At 39.5% G+C, this 15642-nt stretch overlaps 1 protein-coding gene across 1 annotated transcript in view; it reads left to right on the top strand.

The window, feature by feature from the left end:
• gpr158a (G protein-coupled receptor 158a) overlaps positions 1–13611 on the top strand; it is a 52233-nt gene extending 38622 nt beyond the window's left edge. The window contains exons 6-11 of the mRNA XM_026364325.1: positions 736–845; positions 1855–2093; positions 3889–4027; positions 6370–6475; positions 7362–7508; positions 8189–13611. Of these exons, the coding sequence (XP_026220110.1) occupies positions 736–845; positions 1855–2093; positions 3889–4027; positions 6370–6475; positions 7362–7508; positions 8189–10063 (2616 nt within the window). The 3' untranslated portion in view covers positions 10064–13611. The remainder of the gene's footprint in view (positions 1–735; positions 846–1854; positions 2094–3888; positions 4028–6369; positions 6476–7361; positions 7509–8188) is intronic.
• The last annotated feature ends 2031 nt before the right edge of the window (positions 13612–15642 follow it).

Consider the following 15642-nt stretch of genomic DNA (forward strand, 5'->3'; position numbering starts at 1 on the left):
CATCATTTCTATGTGTTTATAACAAACATGGGTGGGTGTCCTCCTCCTTGTCACAAGGGCAAACCTTCTTTGATATTAGCATCAGCTCAGGTGGATTTGTTTTCAGAGTAATGCCAAGGATGGTTTTAAAATCATCATCAAGTAGTAGTTGTATTAGATCTACTACTGAGCAATTATGGCAGAGTTTTCTTAGTTGTCATGGAAATATATATGGTCATACATGCTCAGTAGATCTTGATTTTACTGCCTTTAGGACTTGTTTTAGGACTACTCTATCCAACATATCAATCAAAACTAAATGAACCCTCATCGGCCGCATCTGGAGCTCTCGGCTGTATCACACGGGCCTCATTAGCGAACGCAGCAGCTCTTCCCAAAGTCAGGATTTGACTTCTGTGCTTGGACAGCGTGGATGAGGAATCCTAACTGAAGAAATTCTAACAGCTACATCTTGCATTGAGTTTATTTTTACGACAACTGAGCAAACTCCATCTGCTAGTGAGCGCTGAAGTTTTTAGTTTTCAAAGTCAAGGATAAACATTGATGGTTTATTTTACAGTCATTTAAAATGCACTAAAAGGGGCGGATATTAAACCAGGAAGAGGAAAAAGTCAATATTTCGTTCTCCGAAGACGGAGGAGCCATTATCATACAAATAGAAACACACTCACAGTTGGGTCCTGCTTAATTTTTAAATAAGCTCTGTTATTTATCGGTTCTTCTGTCATCTTGCAGGTTGGGATCCTTTATTTCCAGCCCAGTGTTTTCCGCTGCATCCTGCTGCGGTGGGTTCGACTGCTGGGTTTTGCTACTGTCTATGGGACACTAACTCTCAAGTTGTACAGGTAACACACACACACAGCTACACAAACCCGTTTGCCCAACATCAGTACGCATCTCTACCAGATTCCACGGACCTCCCCTTTAAATTCTTAAATTCTTGTAAAAGTAAGAACCCTAAAAAGTGTCAATGCAGCATGTTTCTCGGCTACTCCATCACCAGACTACACTGCCGGGCTGTGTGTGTTTAGGAGTGGATTCACTGCTTCATTAAGTGGAGGAGAGATTTGCCAAGAAAAAGTAATTAAGAAAACACGAGGAGCTTTGGCCCCAAATGATCTCCATATATAATGCAGTATTGAATGATGGTTGGCAAGAGACAAACCAAGAGACTAATGTGTGTGAAAGCAGAGGAGGAGAATGGACTGCCGGAGGATACAGAGAGGGTGAGAAGAGAGGAGGGTTATCCAGCATGGAATAGCCAATAATGAGAAGAAGGGGATCTGCCGTACTTAAAGTAATGCACTTTAAATTGCTCATCTGTGGGCTTTTTTTGTTTCTTTTTTTTTTTTTTTTTTTGTCAGGTGAATCTGTCAAAAAAGGCCTAATGAAGACACTGATTAAGGGGATGTGGCTAATGCGAGCAGGAGCCGAGTAAACCCTTAGAGGTGCACGTTAACATATCGCGCAGATCAATTTTTGATGGGGGGCTCATTAGCGGGGAGTGCAGTGGACGCTTCATCAATGTGCGTGAAGGGCAGAGCCTAAGAATAGAGACGGCGGGTCGTGTGTTTGAGCAGAGTTTAATTCCTCCCGTTACACTGTTTTTGCCCATTGGTGAATTTAAAGCTGCATCGTGTACGACAGGTACTTTTAAGGCATATTAAGAAAAAGTGTGTATAATACAAATCAAAACTAAAAGCTCTGATTCCTATTGACTATCTGCAACACAGTAGAAAAACATAAGGATGACATCTTCCATCATCAGTGCTGATTTTGCCTTGCATATGATCATAATGGTGACAGTTTATCGTGTACTGTTCTCACTCCAAGCTTCTGTTCTCCCACCACCAGGGTGCTGAAGGTGTTTCTGTCCCGAACAGCCCAGAGGATCCCCTATATGACCAGCTGTCGAGTGTTGCGTCTGCTGGGTATCATCCTGCTCATCGTTTGCTGGTTCCTGGTGGCTTGGACATCTGCCGTCTGTCAGAACCCAGACAGGAAGTTGGCTCTCATCGACGTGGGCTACACGCCCGATGGGCTGCAGTTCAGCATGTGTCTGCTGGATCGCTGGGACTACATGATGGCTGTTGGTAGGCTATACTGCCCTCTGCCTCCTTAGGGTGCGAATAGATTAATACAGCAAACACTTCACTGTGTGTATGCCTGCCACAGTGGGAAAACATGGGTTATTTGAGGTATTCATGGCGTAAAATCTAGAAGTAATTTGTCAGGAGTGATAGCATTTGGGGTTCAAAGAGAATAAGAAAGATGAGGGAAGAGTGAGTGATGAGGAGAAGCTGGATGAGTAAGACCGTTTGCCTCCACCTACATTTGGCAACGCTCACATGTTGCCCAAAAGAAAACATTAATCTTCTCCGCTGGTGCTACGTACTCCGGTGTTGTGCATAGAGAAGAGGGCAACCAGCAGCAGATAAAGACAGATGAGGAATCAAAGATGCTCGGAAGGGGAACAACATCTTTTGTTGAGGGAATCTGCATGCTGTTTTATGTCTGCTGACTCAGGCTTCATGAGAGACAACCACCGTCCTCTTGACTCCTGGGAAAGCAGATGGATCCCCAGCAGAGCCGGCACGCTGTGATACCATAACAGTGAAGACAGATTTTCTTCCTGTTCATTAGAAGTGGGTACAATAGGTTGATGACAGCAACAGCAGCAACAAAAAAACATAAACACACAAAGAAACAATACATCTTTATGAATAACGAAGCCACACTCACATTCAGTAGTCTAACTGTACAGTAATGCACAACAATACTGCAGCTTCAGCAATATCTTTACATAGTGTTATATTTAACATTTATTTATATCCACTATTCTTGCTGACCCACCAGTACAGACCTTTTTAGTGAAACTGTCGCAATATAAAAACTTCTCTTGGTCTTTGCTTTGAAGACACCTGAACAAAGTTCTCCAGAGTCCAGTAAAAATACATGAAAAAACTTTTTTTTTTTTTTATAAATGAAAACATGTTTATTTATGATATTATAAATGGTTAATGGAAGATTAACAAAAACAACCTGGAAAACCAAAAGTTGTTGGGAAAACCACTGACCTATAATTAACTAATAATATTTATTAAACATAAATAATGTAATTCTTTATGCATCTACTTGAAAGTGGCACCCAATAGTTTAGCTTCTTTTTAATTAAAAGTGACCTCTCATCCTTCATTATTTTTCATTTCATGAATTCCTGCAAAATAATTGTTGGAATAAATTATAAAATATAGGATGAAAGTTTTAAATAGTCTGTCTGCATTTAGTTTTAATATAAGATTTGTGTTGAATTTAATTTAAATTAACCCTGAAATGTGATTTTTCCTGTATACTGCTGCACAATAGATTTATTTTCTTCATTTTAGATATTTTTAAAGGCCCATTTCATATCATAAGCATATGCTCTGTTGGTGACCACTTGCATTTTCTCTTTACTAGTTGTTTCTAGTTAGTTAGCACGTGGGATTCACTCAGACCTCACCAGAGTTCAAGCACACAACACCATGAATGTCAAGATAGTGGCAACAGGTTTTCATGGAAAAAGCTGCGTGTTTATTGCTGTGGAGCTGAGTACCTAGGAAACACCTCATGGAGTTGCCATGGAGGTGCATGGGGGACTCATTTATTTCCCAGAGAATACAACCACAGCTGTTACAAATGAGTGTGGTGGGGTCTGTGGAACAGGATATTTTCCTGTATACACGTGTTGTACGACTGTTTGCATCAGCACCACTGAACTGTGAAGTGACTGGTTGGTGGGTGCACATCCTGTTTTTGGCCCGCGTGGCTTCCTTGGTGTAAAGAACGGATTTCTGGGCCTGTGCTTGCGTTGCCAATCGACACTTCTTTCTCATTCTCTCCTCGCAGCTGAATTCCTCTTCCTGCTGTGGGCAGTGTACCTGTGTTACGCCGTGAGGACTGTGCCGTCGGCCTTCCATGAGCCGCGCTACATGGCCATTGCTGTTCACAATGAGCTTGTCCTGTCAGCGATATTCTACGTCATCAGGTAACCACTCCTCACTCTTCATGTGTAACAATTACAGGTTAAAGGGTTAGTTACACAGTATTATTGTCTGTTTAAGCACCAACAATACAATACAGATTACAGAATAATACAGTACTAGTTCTTTTGTTCTGTGACTCAGTACATTTTAGCCATGTGCTCCCATAGCTACTTGTGAAATACTTTAAGTGGCTGGTAGTTTTGTTGTTCTGCCTTCATATAGGCTGTATGCTATTTGCTGCTGATTACTTTGTAAATGGAGAAATAAAAATTCTATTTAGTGTTTATTCTCTTGAAATATCCCTACTGTAGCTCGAGTTCTCTCTCTCCTCTCTCTCCATATATATATATATATATATATATATATACATACAATCTACAATATAAACAAACAAAACATACACTATCAACCCCCAACCATCTGCTTAATTACCAGCAAATGCATTCCCTTCAACACACTGTTTTGGCATCTGCATTTAAGACGTGCTTGCCAGCTCCATATTTAATATCATGGTCTTTAATTGCTCTCTACTGTACTCATGTTGACATTTACGTGCTCCAGTAGATTGTCTCATTTCCATCACATACAGGCTGCAGCATTGGGCTCAACCACCCTGTTCATCTGAGAGCTGTATTTTATTGCAGTGGAATCGACGCTTTCCCTCCAGTGTACATGTCAAACTGCACCGTGCAGCTTATAAATGAGATGTTTAAACTGACACCACCGCAGCCAGCTATAGTTGGAGTCTCCCTAATTGAGAGCTCAGCTCCATCACATTATTTGCTAATGAACCATGTCAGAGTGATTTATTGTTTTTGCAAGGCAGCATAAATAGCTAAAATTATTGGCAGCCATATTCCAGTTAAAAATTAACATCCATTGCCAATAAATTGTGTATCACTGATGTATAGTTGGATAGGTTCTAGGAAGAAACAGAGTTTTTAACAGTTTTTCTGGGTACTTGAGCATCTGGCTCTTCATGATTGCATTGCCAACTCCTTTCTATGCAGAAGATTGCCAGACAAGGCCACCAATAAATTGGACAGTTGCCTGGTGTGGCAAGTTGATGCTGCCTGGCTGCCACCGGAGACCACTGTGTACTGGGGCTTGTTAGTTAGTTCTGTGTTGCTCGCAGAACCTGCTTTTTGATCCCACCGTGACTAGTTAAGGCTCAGACATCCTTGTTTGCTATGATAGTCGTCAGATTTCAGTCAAGGTGTGAACGGGATGCTTGGAGAAAATTCAGGGAACGTAATGGCTGGGAGTGATGGGGAGCGTTTGAGAGAGATGCTGCAGGAGAGGAGAGGAGACAGCATGCCAAGGTTATTAAATCCTCATCTGCACCGCATCTCCTCACAAAATATAAGGGAGGGAACACTTCAAAGCTTTGGGACATTTTCATATGCTGGACCTTTGCCTTCATTCATGCTTCTAATCTATTACAACAGTAACTGTCCGTTAATTAGCCATTTGCCAACTTCAACATCGTAATGAGTCTGCTAGATGGCCTTTGCTGAAATAGGCTCTGGTTAAATTAGCATCTGACAGAACATGCCTCCATATCCTTAGTGCGCATGAGGTGTTGAAAGCCTGTTAGTTGATTTTAAATAAAGGGCTGGAGCTTCTCCTCACACCACTGTCGTTTCTGCCAGTAATTGTCTCATTTTCCACCAACTGCTGCTCCACAGCCAGCCCAGTGTGTAACTGTCTGATGTATAAATAGGCAGAATCTTGTGACCAGATCAAGGTCACTCCCCTTTATTGTGAATCCAATTGAATGAATGAGGAAAATAATGTGTCCTTGCTGGCAAAATGCTCACCCAAGCGTAACGTTATATGAGGCAGTGGAATTGACGCCCAGACAGATAGTGTATAAATCTACTTTGGCTGAAAACACATTAAGTGTGCTGGTCTGTGTCTCTCCCGGCTCCATCTGTACCTCAGAGATTTACTGCAGACAGAGCTGTATTTATGAATATCACAGCATAATTGAATCAGTGCAGTTACAGTATATGCACAGTACATTTGGAATTTCACAATCAGCCATCATAAGAATGTTTAGCATGTGTTTATTGACAAAACTCTTTGCACTGAAACAAATGGGAGCACAGGTAATAAAATAAGCTGTCAGTAAACATACAGTTGAACGTCTTGATTAATGATTACGTTATTACACACAGTGTAGTGTGAACAACAGTAATGTTATCTGCTGCCAGGAGATATTTTAACATTAGGTAAGCGTCTGTATCTCTGTGTTGTATTCAGAGTACATTCAGCCTCTCTCTCTCTTTCTTGTCCTGTAAATCTTTTCTCCCTACCCTTTTCCCACTTTACATTCTGACAGGTTCACTCTTGCTCCTGAGCTCCATCCAGACTGGATGCTGCTGCTGTTCTTCACTCACACCCACTTAACTGTAACAGTTACTTTGGGACTTCTACTCATTCCTAAGGTAAAATTCATGTTTCACATTATTTTACTTTGAGTAAAGTAAAAACTGAAATGTAGACTACTAAATTAGACTAAGGTATTCATATGTGTACCTGCAGCTAAGATGTATACAGACATTTAGTAAATGGTATAAAACTCAATGACTACAATGTATTTATTACCACTTACATTTGGAAATGTTTTTTCATGTACAGTATTTGTTGTGGTGGTGGTTGGTTGGGGAAGCGTTAATGTCTGTTTGTAAGGCACTTTGCAGTTTTTCACTTGAAGATTTTGAGAGTGCAGTGCAATGTAAAGTAAAGGAAAAAGCTGGCAATATATATTTATCGTCAACGATTTGTATGACAAAAACTAAACTAACAATGAAACACTCTCTACATAGTGAATGTCTGGTAAAGGGTAGAACCATGAACTGCCACTCTGAAAATACTATAACACATCAATGAGCCTCACTTTTATACTGGGTTACAGGTTCCTTCATTTAAGCATCACACAAGTATGCACATAAGTCTTATTGTTGTTAATCGCCATTGTGCCACATGTTTATTAATGCAGAATTCACAAATAAATTCACTACTTACTCCTGTTTGAAAAACATTTAATAAAAGTACCCCTGTATCCCAGTTTTTGGAACTAGCTAACTTGTAAATCTATGTTTTTGTGATTTTTGTGAATGTATTTTAAAACTTTACATGTTTATTGGGACCAATGGGTTTTGAGGCAGACAAGAAAAATTTCTAAGTAATAAATAACATGCTAACATTGTTGATTTTGATTTTCCATGGGATTTGTTGGCAAAATATAGAATTACACCAGTGTTAAATTGTGATTATTATTCATATTTGGAGGTTATCCAAATAATAATCTCTTTTTTGTAATCCACCCAGTTCCTTTTTGCTGGCACCCACATGAGAGATGATATAGCCTCTGAAGCCTATGAGGATGAGCTGGACATGGGTCGATCTGGATCGTACCTTAACAGCAGCATAACGTCTGCGTGGAGTGAACACAGTCTGGATCCTGAGGACATTCGGGTGAGGAGTTTTCCGTTTACCTTTCCATCTCCATTGTATAACCTGGTAATACCTATTGAATCCTCCAAAAATACTGAGTTATGGCAGTTCTTTATTGCAGACACCCGACGAAATGGGCCATCTCAGTTCTATTAATGGCTGTGCCGTAAGGTCTTGCGACAGTCTTTGGGAAAAATGTACCAATGTGAGCAGAGATTTCTGTTTGTCTGTTAGAGCTGAAGAAGTCTCTCTACCAAAAGATTTGGGCAGTTCAAGCCTATTTATCCTATTCATCAGAAGGAGTGCTATTATGATGTCAGCCTCCGTATTGAGAGCAGTCATTGAACTGGATCGACACAGATTTTACAGTAACACCAATGCATCAAATTCAAGACCTTAGCTGAGGCTGTTTCAGACCTAACATCAAAACATTCTCCATTTCCTTATTTGATGATGTCCAAGACAGTCCCGTGTTTGATTTTCTTTTCAGCACGCATGTGATATTGCGTAGCGCATCATTTAACAATTGTTTGTAGTTGACTGTCATAGGTATGTACTGCATGTTCTCTGTGCAGTAGAAAGTCTGCTTTCTTGTAAAAGTGTTTCGATTAGAAATCACTTTTAAAGGTTATGACTTGTTCTAAGCAGGAAATTGATCACATTGCATCTCTCTGTCCCATGGTTCATTGATAAATCTTTAGGAGGAGCTCAAGAAACTCTACTCACAGTTGGAGATTTACAAGAGGAAGAAGATGCTGGCAAACAACCCTCATCTCCAGAAGAAGCGCAGCTCCAAGAAAGGGCTGGGTCGCTCATTAATGAGGCGCATCACTGAGATTCCCGACTCAGTACACAGGCAGTGCAGCCGCGAAGACAAAGAGTCTGGAGAACATGGGAGCAAACGTAACAGCATGTGCATGTTGAAGAAGAACCCTGTGGAGCCGACTCACCTAGGAAAACCAGCAAAAGAGGAGACAATGAAGAACAATGTTTTCTCTCTAAAGAAGTCTCACAGTAGCTATGACCACGTGCGTGACCAGAGTGAAGACTCCAACAGCTCAGCAACAGACAAGATGGAGGTGACCACCGCTGAAGGCTCCCTGCTGGATACACTTATGGGCAAGAAGCTGGTCAAGAAGACATCTAGTGAAAATATAAATGTCCCCAGTGAGTCTACAGAATCAGTCCCTTTAGTCTGCAAGTCAGCCAGTGCTCATAACCTTACTGCAGATAAGAAACCACTTCATCCTAGAGCCTCCATGCTCCAGAAGTCCCTTAGTGTGATTGCCAGTGCCAAAGAGAAGACTTTGGGCTTGACAACAAAGACCCAGAATGCAGAGGACAGCAATAAAAAGTGTCAGCCAAAGAGCAAAGACACAAGGGTCAGTGCAGAACCAGACAATGAATACCAACCTAAGATGATTATTAGCCAGTCGGTTGAGTACAAAGAGACTGTGGCAAAAGGTAGGAATATGAAACAGCCTGTGAGTGGCAGCCATCCTACAATTTGTTCTGATCCAGTTAAGAGTAAGGACCTCTATGATCTCTCAGAAGTATGTCCCTGGGAAGTGGAGGATCCCCCAACTCCGTCTGAAAACAAGGTCCAAAAACATGTATCTATAGCACCAAAGGAAACAACAACAGTTCACGGAGGAAGCACCAAGGCAGCCAAATCTCAGCAGCAGAAGCAGAGACTTTCTGATCATTTGCCATCCAGTGGTAGGAATTCAAAGGAAATACAGAGGACCACTGCTGTTCGGGCAGAGGTATGTCCATGGGAAGATGGAAATGAGACTAGTACTAGTCAAGTGGAGGGGTCAAAGCAGCCAATGGCCAGTCAGGCTAGCCAACTTGGTAAAACCCAGCAATCTCATCCCGCAGTAGAAAGCTCTAAAACACATCGGGCAAATGTTTGTCCATGGGACTTTGAAGAGCTTCAAAAGACAACAGAATTAGCACACTCACCAGGTATTACAAAACAGACAAAAGGCACCTCTCCAGTGGATGGCATAGGCAGAAGTACCATTTCAGATCCATCCAAAGTAGGAGGTTCACTCCAGCCACCAGTTTCAAAAGCTGAGGTATGTCCATGGGAGTTCGACAGCACTGCTGTATCTCCAAATTCTGAGCGGACACCTTGTCCCTCACAACTATCTAAAACCAAGGAGTCACCTTCGAAAAAGAAGGGTGCCCTTTCCACAAGAACAGTTGAAAAAGAGAAATCAAAAGATACTGATGATGAGAAAAGCAGAACAAAAGTAAAGGACAAGACAAAGTCTTCAGAAAAGCACGTGAGCCAAGAAAGAATGGCTGAGGTATGCCCGTGGGACGTAGAGGCTCATCAAGAGGTGCCATTAGTAGAAAAAAGGAAAAGCGCAAATGTAGGAGCAGCCAAAGCAAAGCAGGCCGAAGTCTGTCCGTGGGATTTTGAGGATACGTCAGATAAAAAAGGTACAGACAAAAATGTGTCGAAACAGAGCAATCCTAATCCTAAAGGTGGGGTTGTAAGCTCCACGAAAACGGCAGATGTTTGTCCCTGGGACTTCGAGGATAGCACATCAAGCAAGAAGGCATGACACTCAACTTTAATGGACCGTTGAAGTTCTAGTTACTGATGTATACTTTTTTCACTTGGAAAATCGTTAAATATTACCTTTTACTCTTAGTACGGTGACTTGGAAGAAAAGTTGATTAAGTTCCACAAGTTGCCTTCCTTTAAGAGGTTTTGTTCCTATTTTACCTATTTTGAAATGTAAAACATACAAAAAAGCGAAACAAGGTCATATCAAGCATTCCAGACAATTACAGGAATTCCTGAATATAAATCTTAGACTAATTATGCAACTTTTGATTTTCACTTCATGAGCACTTCATGAGCAATGTTGAAAGTCTGTTTTGTAATCAGACTCCCATTCTTCTATGGTTCTTTATTGTGCATTATCATCACTTCTTGATATGGCATGACTACTGAGGTGTAGATAACAATATTGTTTTGTGGGGGGGAAATAAAAAGGATGAATGATGAAAGTTCAAACTACAAAAGTGAAAGCCAAAGAAGAAGATGACATTTACCAAGGGGTATGTTTTGTTTTTAACTGTATTAGTTAGTGTTCAACCCTTGGAACAGAGGGAAAGCTTCAGAAAGGAAATCAATCTATAGCACTTTATTCAACTTCATAAAAGTGAAGACAGACTTTTTCTTTTTTGTTCTTCTTGTACATTTTGTCTTCTTATTTTCACCCTCACGGCATGATGTCACACAGGATGCCACGCATCAACCAAAATCAGACTCGTTTTTTGTTTCGATCTATTTAATTGTAGTTCTCTGCAGATTAAAATGCTTCCACGTCTGCAGAGATGTACTGTATGTGCCTAACTAACATGCTAGCATTGTCTTGTACCGGTCTGAAGTGAAGTAAGTGACTTCTTCTTCAGCACTTTGTGACGGTGAATTATATAAACAGCATGCACAGCCAGGTAATGACAGTAGTTGGACTCTACTGGTTTATCAACAAAAGCAGTTAATGTGATGACAAATATGTAATGTTGTTTTAGGTTACTTTTTTAATGCCACATGCGCTCACTTTCTTGCTTTCATATTTCAAAAAGCTCAGTCTGAATGGTAAAGATTATACGAGGGCAACATTAACATGAATGTGTGTAAAAACGGCTCATGTGTACAAGTATGTATGTAAAAAGTACGGATATAGAAGAATGCAGAGGCACTAATGGGCAAATGATTTGCACCAGCTTTGTTTATGAATCCAGCATGGGTCTTTGTGTTGGCTTGGCAAGTATATGTGTGCTGTATGTGTGTGTGTCTGATGTTACATCAAAATTGAATGCAGTAAGTTAAATCTCTCTAGTTTGATATATGATCAGGTTCTGACGGCACTTTCTGACTTTACATTTCCTGCCTCGGTCAGAGAAAACAGTGATCAGGTTAACAGGTTAGTTTTAAAGAAGCATTGTGGTTTATCGTAATCTGGATCGTCTTCTTTGGTTTTTAAAATCCTAGAAATATGATCTTGTTGTTGTAAGAGGATCTAACCCTTGCTTTGACTGCGAGCATGTTAAGAAAATGAGAAGAAGAAGACTTGGTTTAAGCTGTCTATCGGTGTCAGCTCTGGTGATGAGTTCAGGGACAGGACAGAGTGTCGGTTGTTTGTGTTGTGAGGCATTCAGGGACAATACATTGTTAATAAAACCCTGCATCCAAAAAACAAAACAAAAACAAAAAAAAAACTGAGGTATGAACCAAACTGTGAATTACCTCCAATACATATGTATATGTATATTTGCTAGGAAAAGAAAATTAAGACAAACAGTAAAATTAATATCCGAGCACCTTTGTGGCACATTATAGCATCATAATGAGACCAAATCATCATTTAGTTTCACTTCTTTAAATCAGTCTGACATTATAAACATATGTAGGAATCGATATGTTGATGTTATCGTTACCGTGACGTTTCATCAACTTTTTTGGTCCTTTTTGCGAGAGCTTTATTTTTTCATGGATGGACTTATTTTTCTGGCACTGGCGCACCATCTATTGAGATGGCATTGGCAACTAAGGGAAAATCATCCCTGACCACGACACAGGATCTATCTGCAGAAAAGTTATTGTATTTCCTGTGTGCTCGCTTTGCCTCCAAGTAAAGCAGTTTAGTTTATTTTGTAGCTTTAAAGCTTGTGTGATCACGTGGCCTGACCACTTGTATATCTGCTCTTGTCGGCAGTGTCACCATTTTTTTTTTTTTCCAGATCTAAGCAATAATTTTGGTGAGTACAATGTTGTTTGACAGAAACCATGGCCAGAGCTGCAGAAATAAAACCAATTTGGTCAAAAATATGATCTAAGTTTTAATATTTTAAGATCAATTTTTAAAGATTAGCATTAATCTCTCATTGTTCCTTTAATTTGCAGTTCTGTATTGACTGTTGAGAAATAGCATGATGCATGTGCTTACCAGTTTAATGCAAAGTAAACTAAAGGACAACCGGTTCATAATGCTCACAATTTTTAGAATTAGACTTAGCATTGTGATTAACGATTACTAATTGGAACAAACCTTTTTTAAGGTTTTGATTTGTCTAGTGTTTTGTATCAAAATGTCTATATGCTATCAGGCACTGTCCATCTTGGGATTCAAGTGATAAAAAGAAAACTCCCACTTAAAATAGTAACAGTAGTGTGAAGAAAACTATGTATTATAGCATCTGCAGTACTTTATGATATGTTGTGAGAATTACATGGTATCACTGAATGTCGTCACTGATTGTAACTGCTGTCAAATCCCTCATGATAGGATTGTCCTAATATCTATAGGAGTCCTTACTAATTGTGATTATTATTAAAAAAATCAGTGCTTGTCAGTGAGAATGTTACTAAGCTCACATTGGATTAAACTCCGTTCTGAAATTGCTAAACTTCTATGGCGCAGCTCAACAGAAAACAATCCAGTGACAAATACTTGTGACCATTCTTATCTGATTTGGTTTAACGTGCTGACACATCTCCACAGCTAAACTCCATAAACATGATTTAGATGCTATGTTTTATATCTGCCTCCATCCACTGGGAAATTACCTCTGCCACTGACCTGTGGGGGGCTCGTTTGAAATATTTCAAATGTGTAGTGTTTGCCTTTAAGCGTGAGATTTGTCATCACCTCTGCTTTATGAGCTCTTTTGCTGGTGTCTGAGAAGAACTGTATTCGTGCATGGACTGACTGTAATGCTTTGATGGATCTATATGATATTGTGAACCAGATGTTAGGCATCATCCATCATATGCATCGTGGTAGTAGATGAACTACGTTCTGTGGGAATCCTGGACCCTGGTATGATAACACTTACTGTATCTTTCAAAAGCACTTTTTAAAAAAAAATTATTTCACTGCCACTTTGCATTTTACTGCCCTGAGTGATAAATAATGTGCCGTATGTTTTTAAAGCGAGCTTTTTTTTGTCCTTGTAGGAAACCTATTTGAGCAAATGTGTTTATTACACATTCATTAGAAGTCTACAGGCTCTGATTTGGGTAAAAATTTAATCAATTTGTTTAAAAACACATGAAAATAAGTTTTTTTTTTAATGGATTTTCGAAGTGAAGATGTGATTTTTTTTCCCCCTCTGGTGTTAAAACACACTTTTTATTTACTTGTATATATATTTATGTTAATTTTAAACTTTTACACACACAATATTTTTAGATAACGATGAGGAAACACAAGTAGAGTTAGAGCAGAAAATAATACAGTACAGTATCCCACCATTATACTTAAAAAAAAAAAACAGTCATTCTCTGTCATGTTTATTTGCACAACTTCAGATCGTGCACTTGCAGTAGCATTCTTCAGTCCAGCCAGTTCATAGCTGTCTATATGTTGAACTGTGTAAACATAACCAGTGTCTTAACTGTCTGTTTCTCTGGAGGTTGTCATTGTATTTCAGCCGTACGTTTCACCTTCAACCATTTTACTTGGATGTGCTAATCGAGACCATTGTTCTTGTACCATCTTGACATAGACAACACTGTGTCCTGTAGCTCTTTGTCCACCGATCAGATCTTTACCATGGTGCAGCTACTTTCATTTAATCCTGAATTCTCTCTTTTCTTGTGACCAAACCAAGTCACCCAATGGCAAATACAACTACTACTATTGCTATTACTACTATTCAATGCTGTAACGTCGTAAATCTTGCTCTTGTGGCTTCTGCATGAATTCAAGAATTTAGTAGGACCGATGTTTCACTGCCCTTGGTAGAACAAAAAAGAGAAAAAAAAGATCTTTTATGGACTGTTACAAAGTGTATAGTGAGTGATACTGTCCCTTACCCACTGTATTATGTGCTTGTTATAACTTATTGCTCTATGACAAGCTTATAGCATCAATATATGGGAATATTTGGTAGATTTATATTGTGTTACATTGTGATAGCATGTACATAAAAAACATACCTCCTCTGCAATAAATATTTATATGAAAATGAACTGTGTTCACTGGCTTCGGAAATGTCTCAAACTGAATATGTGCCCACTGAGAACGTTGAGAAATCGAATATCCCGCAGCATGTTCATGCTCTCACGTCTGATGTGTTTCTACTACAACATTTGTAATCTCGCAGGAGGCTGATACAAGACACTCCCATGATGCATTTGTGCTTAGTAATCATTTCTGTCTCAGGCTTGTTTGCTTATTCTTCATGTAGACATACAGTTGGAGAAACCTTGGCTTTTAAAAGCCTTGTGTATCATAACCACTTTAGTATATGCACATCTTGGCGACTGTCCTGAAATCCTTTTATGACTTGTTGTGGTCTTTTGGACAGAGATCAATGGAGGCGCTGCAGGAAGCAGCCGATAGAAGATGGTATCAAATGCTGACTCCAGGCTCCTGCTGAAAAACACGGTGCACTGTTATTCCAAGTAATTCCAAAATAATTATTGGTCAGGGTGATAGTATTTCTTCACAAAGTCAAAGAGAAAATTGTTTCCTGCTTACTTACTTTTTCAGCTCCATAAATCGGGCCTAACAAGTACTTCTTGAAACATTCAGTGTCTACATTTGTGGCAGCTACTATAAAGCAGTGATGTAACCAAAGGGCTCTATAAAAAGCAAACACGTTAGCATTGATTCTTGTTTACAAGAGCACTTTCCGAGCATTTCTAATAAATTTTGCTGGAGGGAACTAAAATAGAGAATCATCAGAAAAGACAACAGTTAACTATGACATGAGGAGTTACTGTAACTAGTCATGTTTTATTTGACATTCATTGCAGCCGTCATCCATTAAAAGAGTGACGTTTAAAGTCTTTTACATGTCTTTCCATGAGCATGACATGAATTTTAGGGGTTCAGCTGATGATCATTATTGTTTGTTTTTTTTTAATTGATCACTGGAATGCAGAGGTGGCCATTAACATATTACTAATAAAGAGTTACAATAGTATTAGGGATTATGTTTTGAATTTCATTGATAATAAAAATAGAGTTTCCAGAAACACTTGGATGGTCAGTAAGTTGATGAAGGTAGATTGACTTATACTGATCCGACTTACCACCTGAGGTTTTCCAGAAACAAGCACTCAATTCTTTAGCACCCCCACCCCCCAAAATGAAAAAAATAAATAAAATAAAATAAATAA

This window comes from Anabas testudineus, chromosome 2 (assembly GCF_900324465.2).
Source record: "Anabas testudineus chromosome 2, fAnaTes1.2, whole genome shotgun sequence".
In the NCBI taxonomy this organism is placed as follows: domain Eukaryota; kingdom Metazoa; phylum Chordata; class Actinopteri; order Anabantiformes; family Anabantidae; genus Anabas; species Anabas testudineus.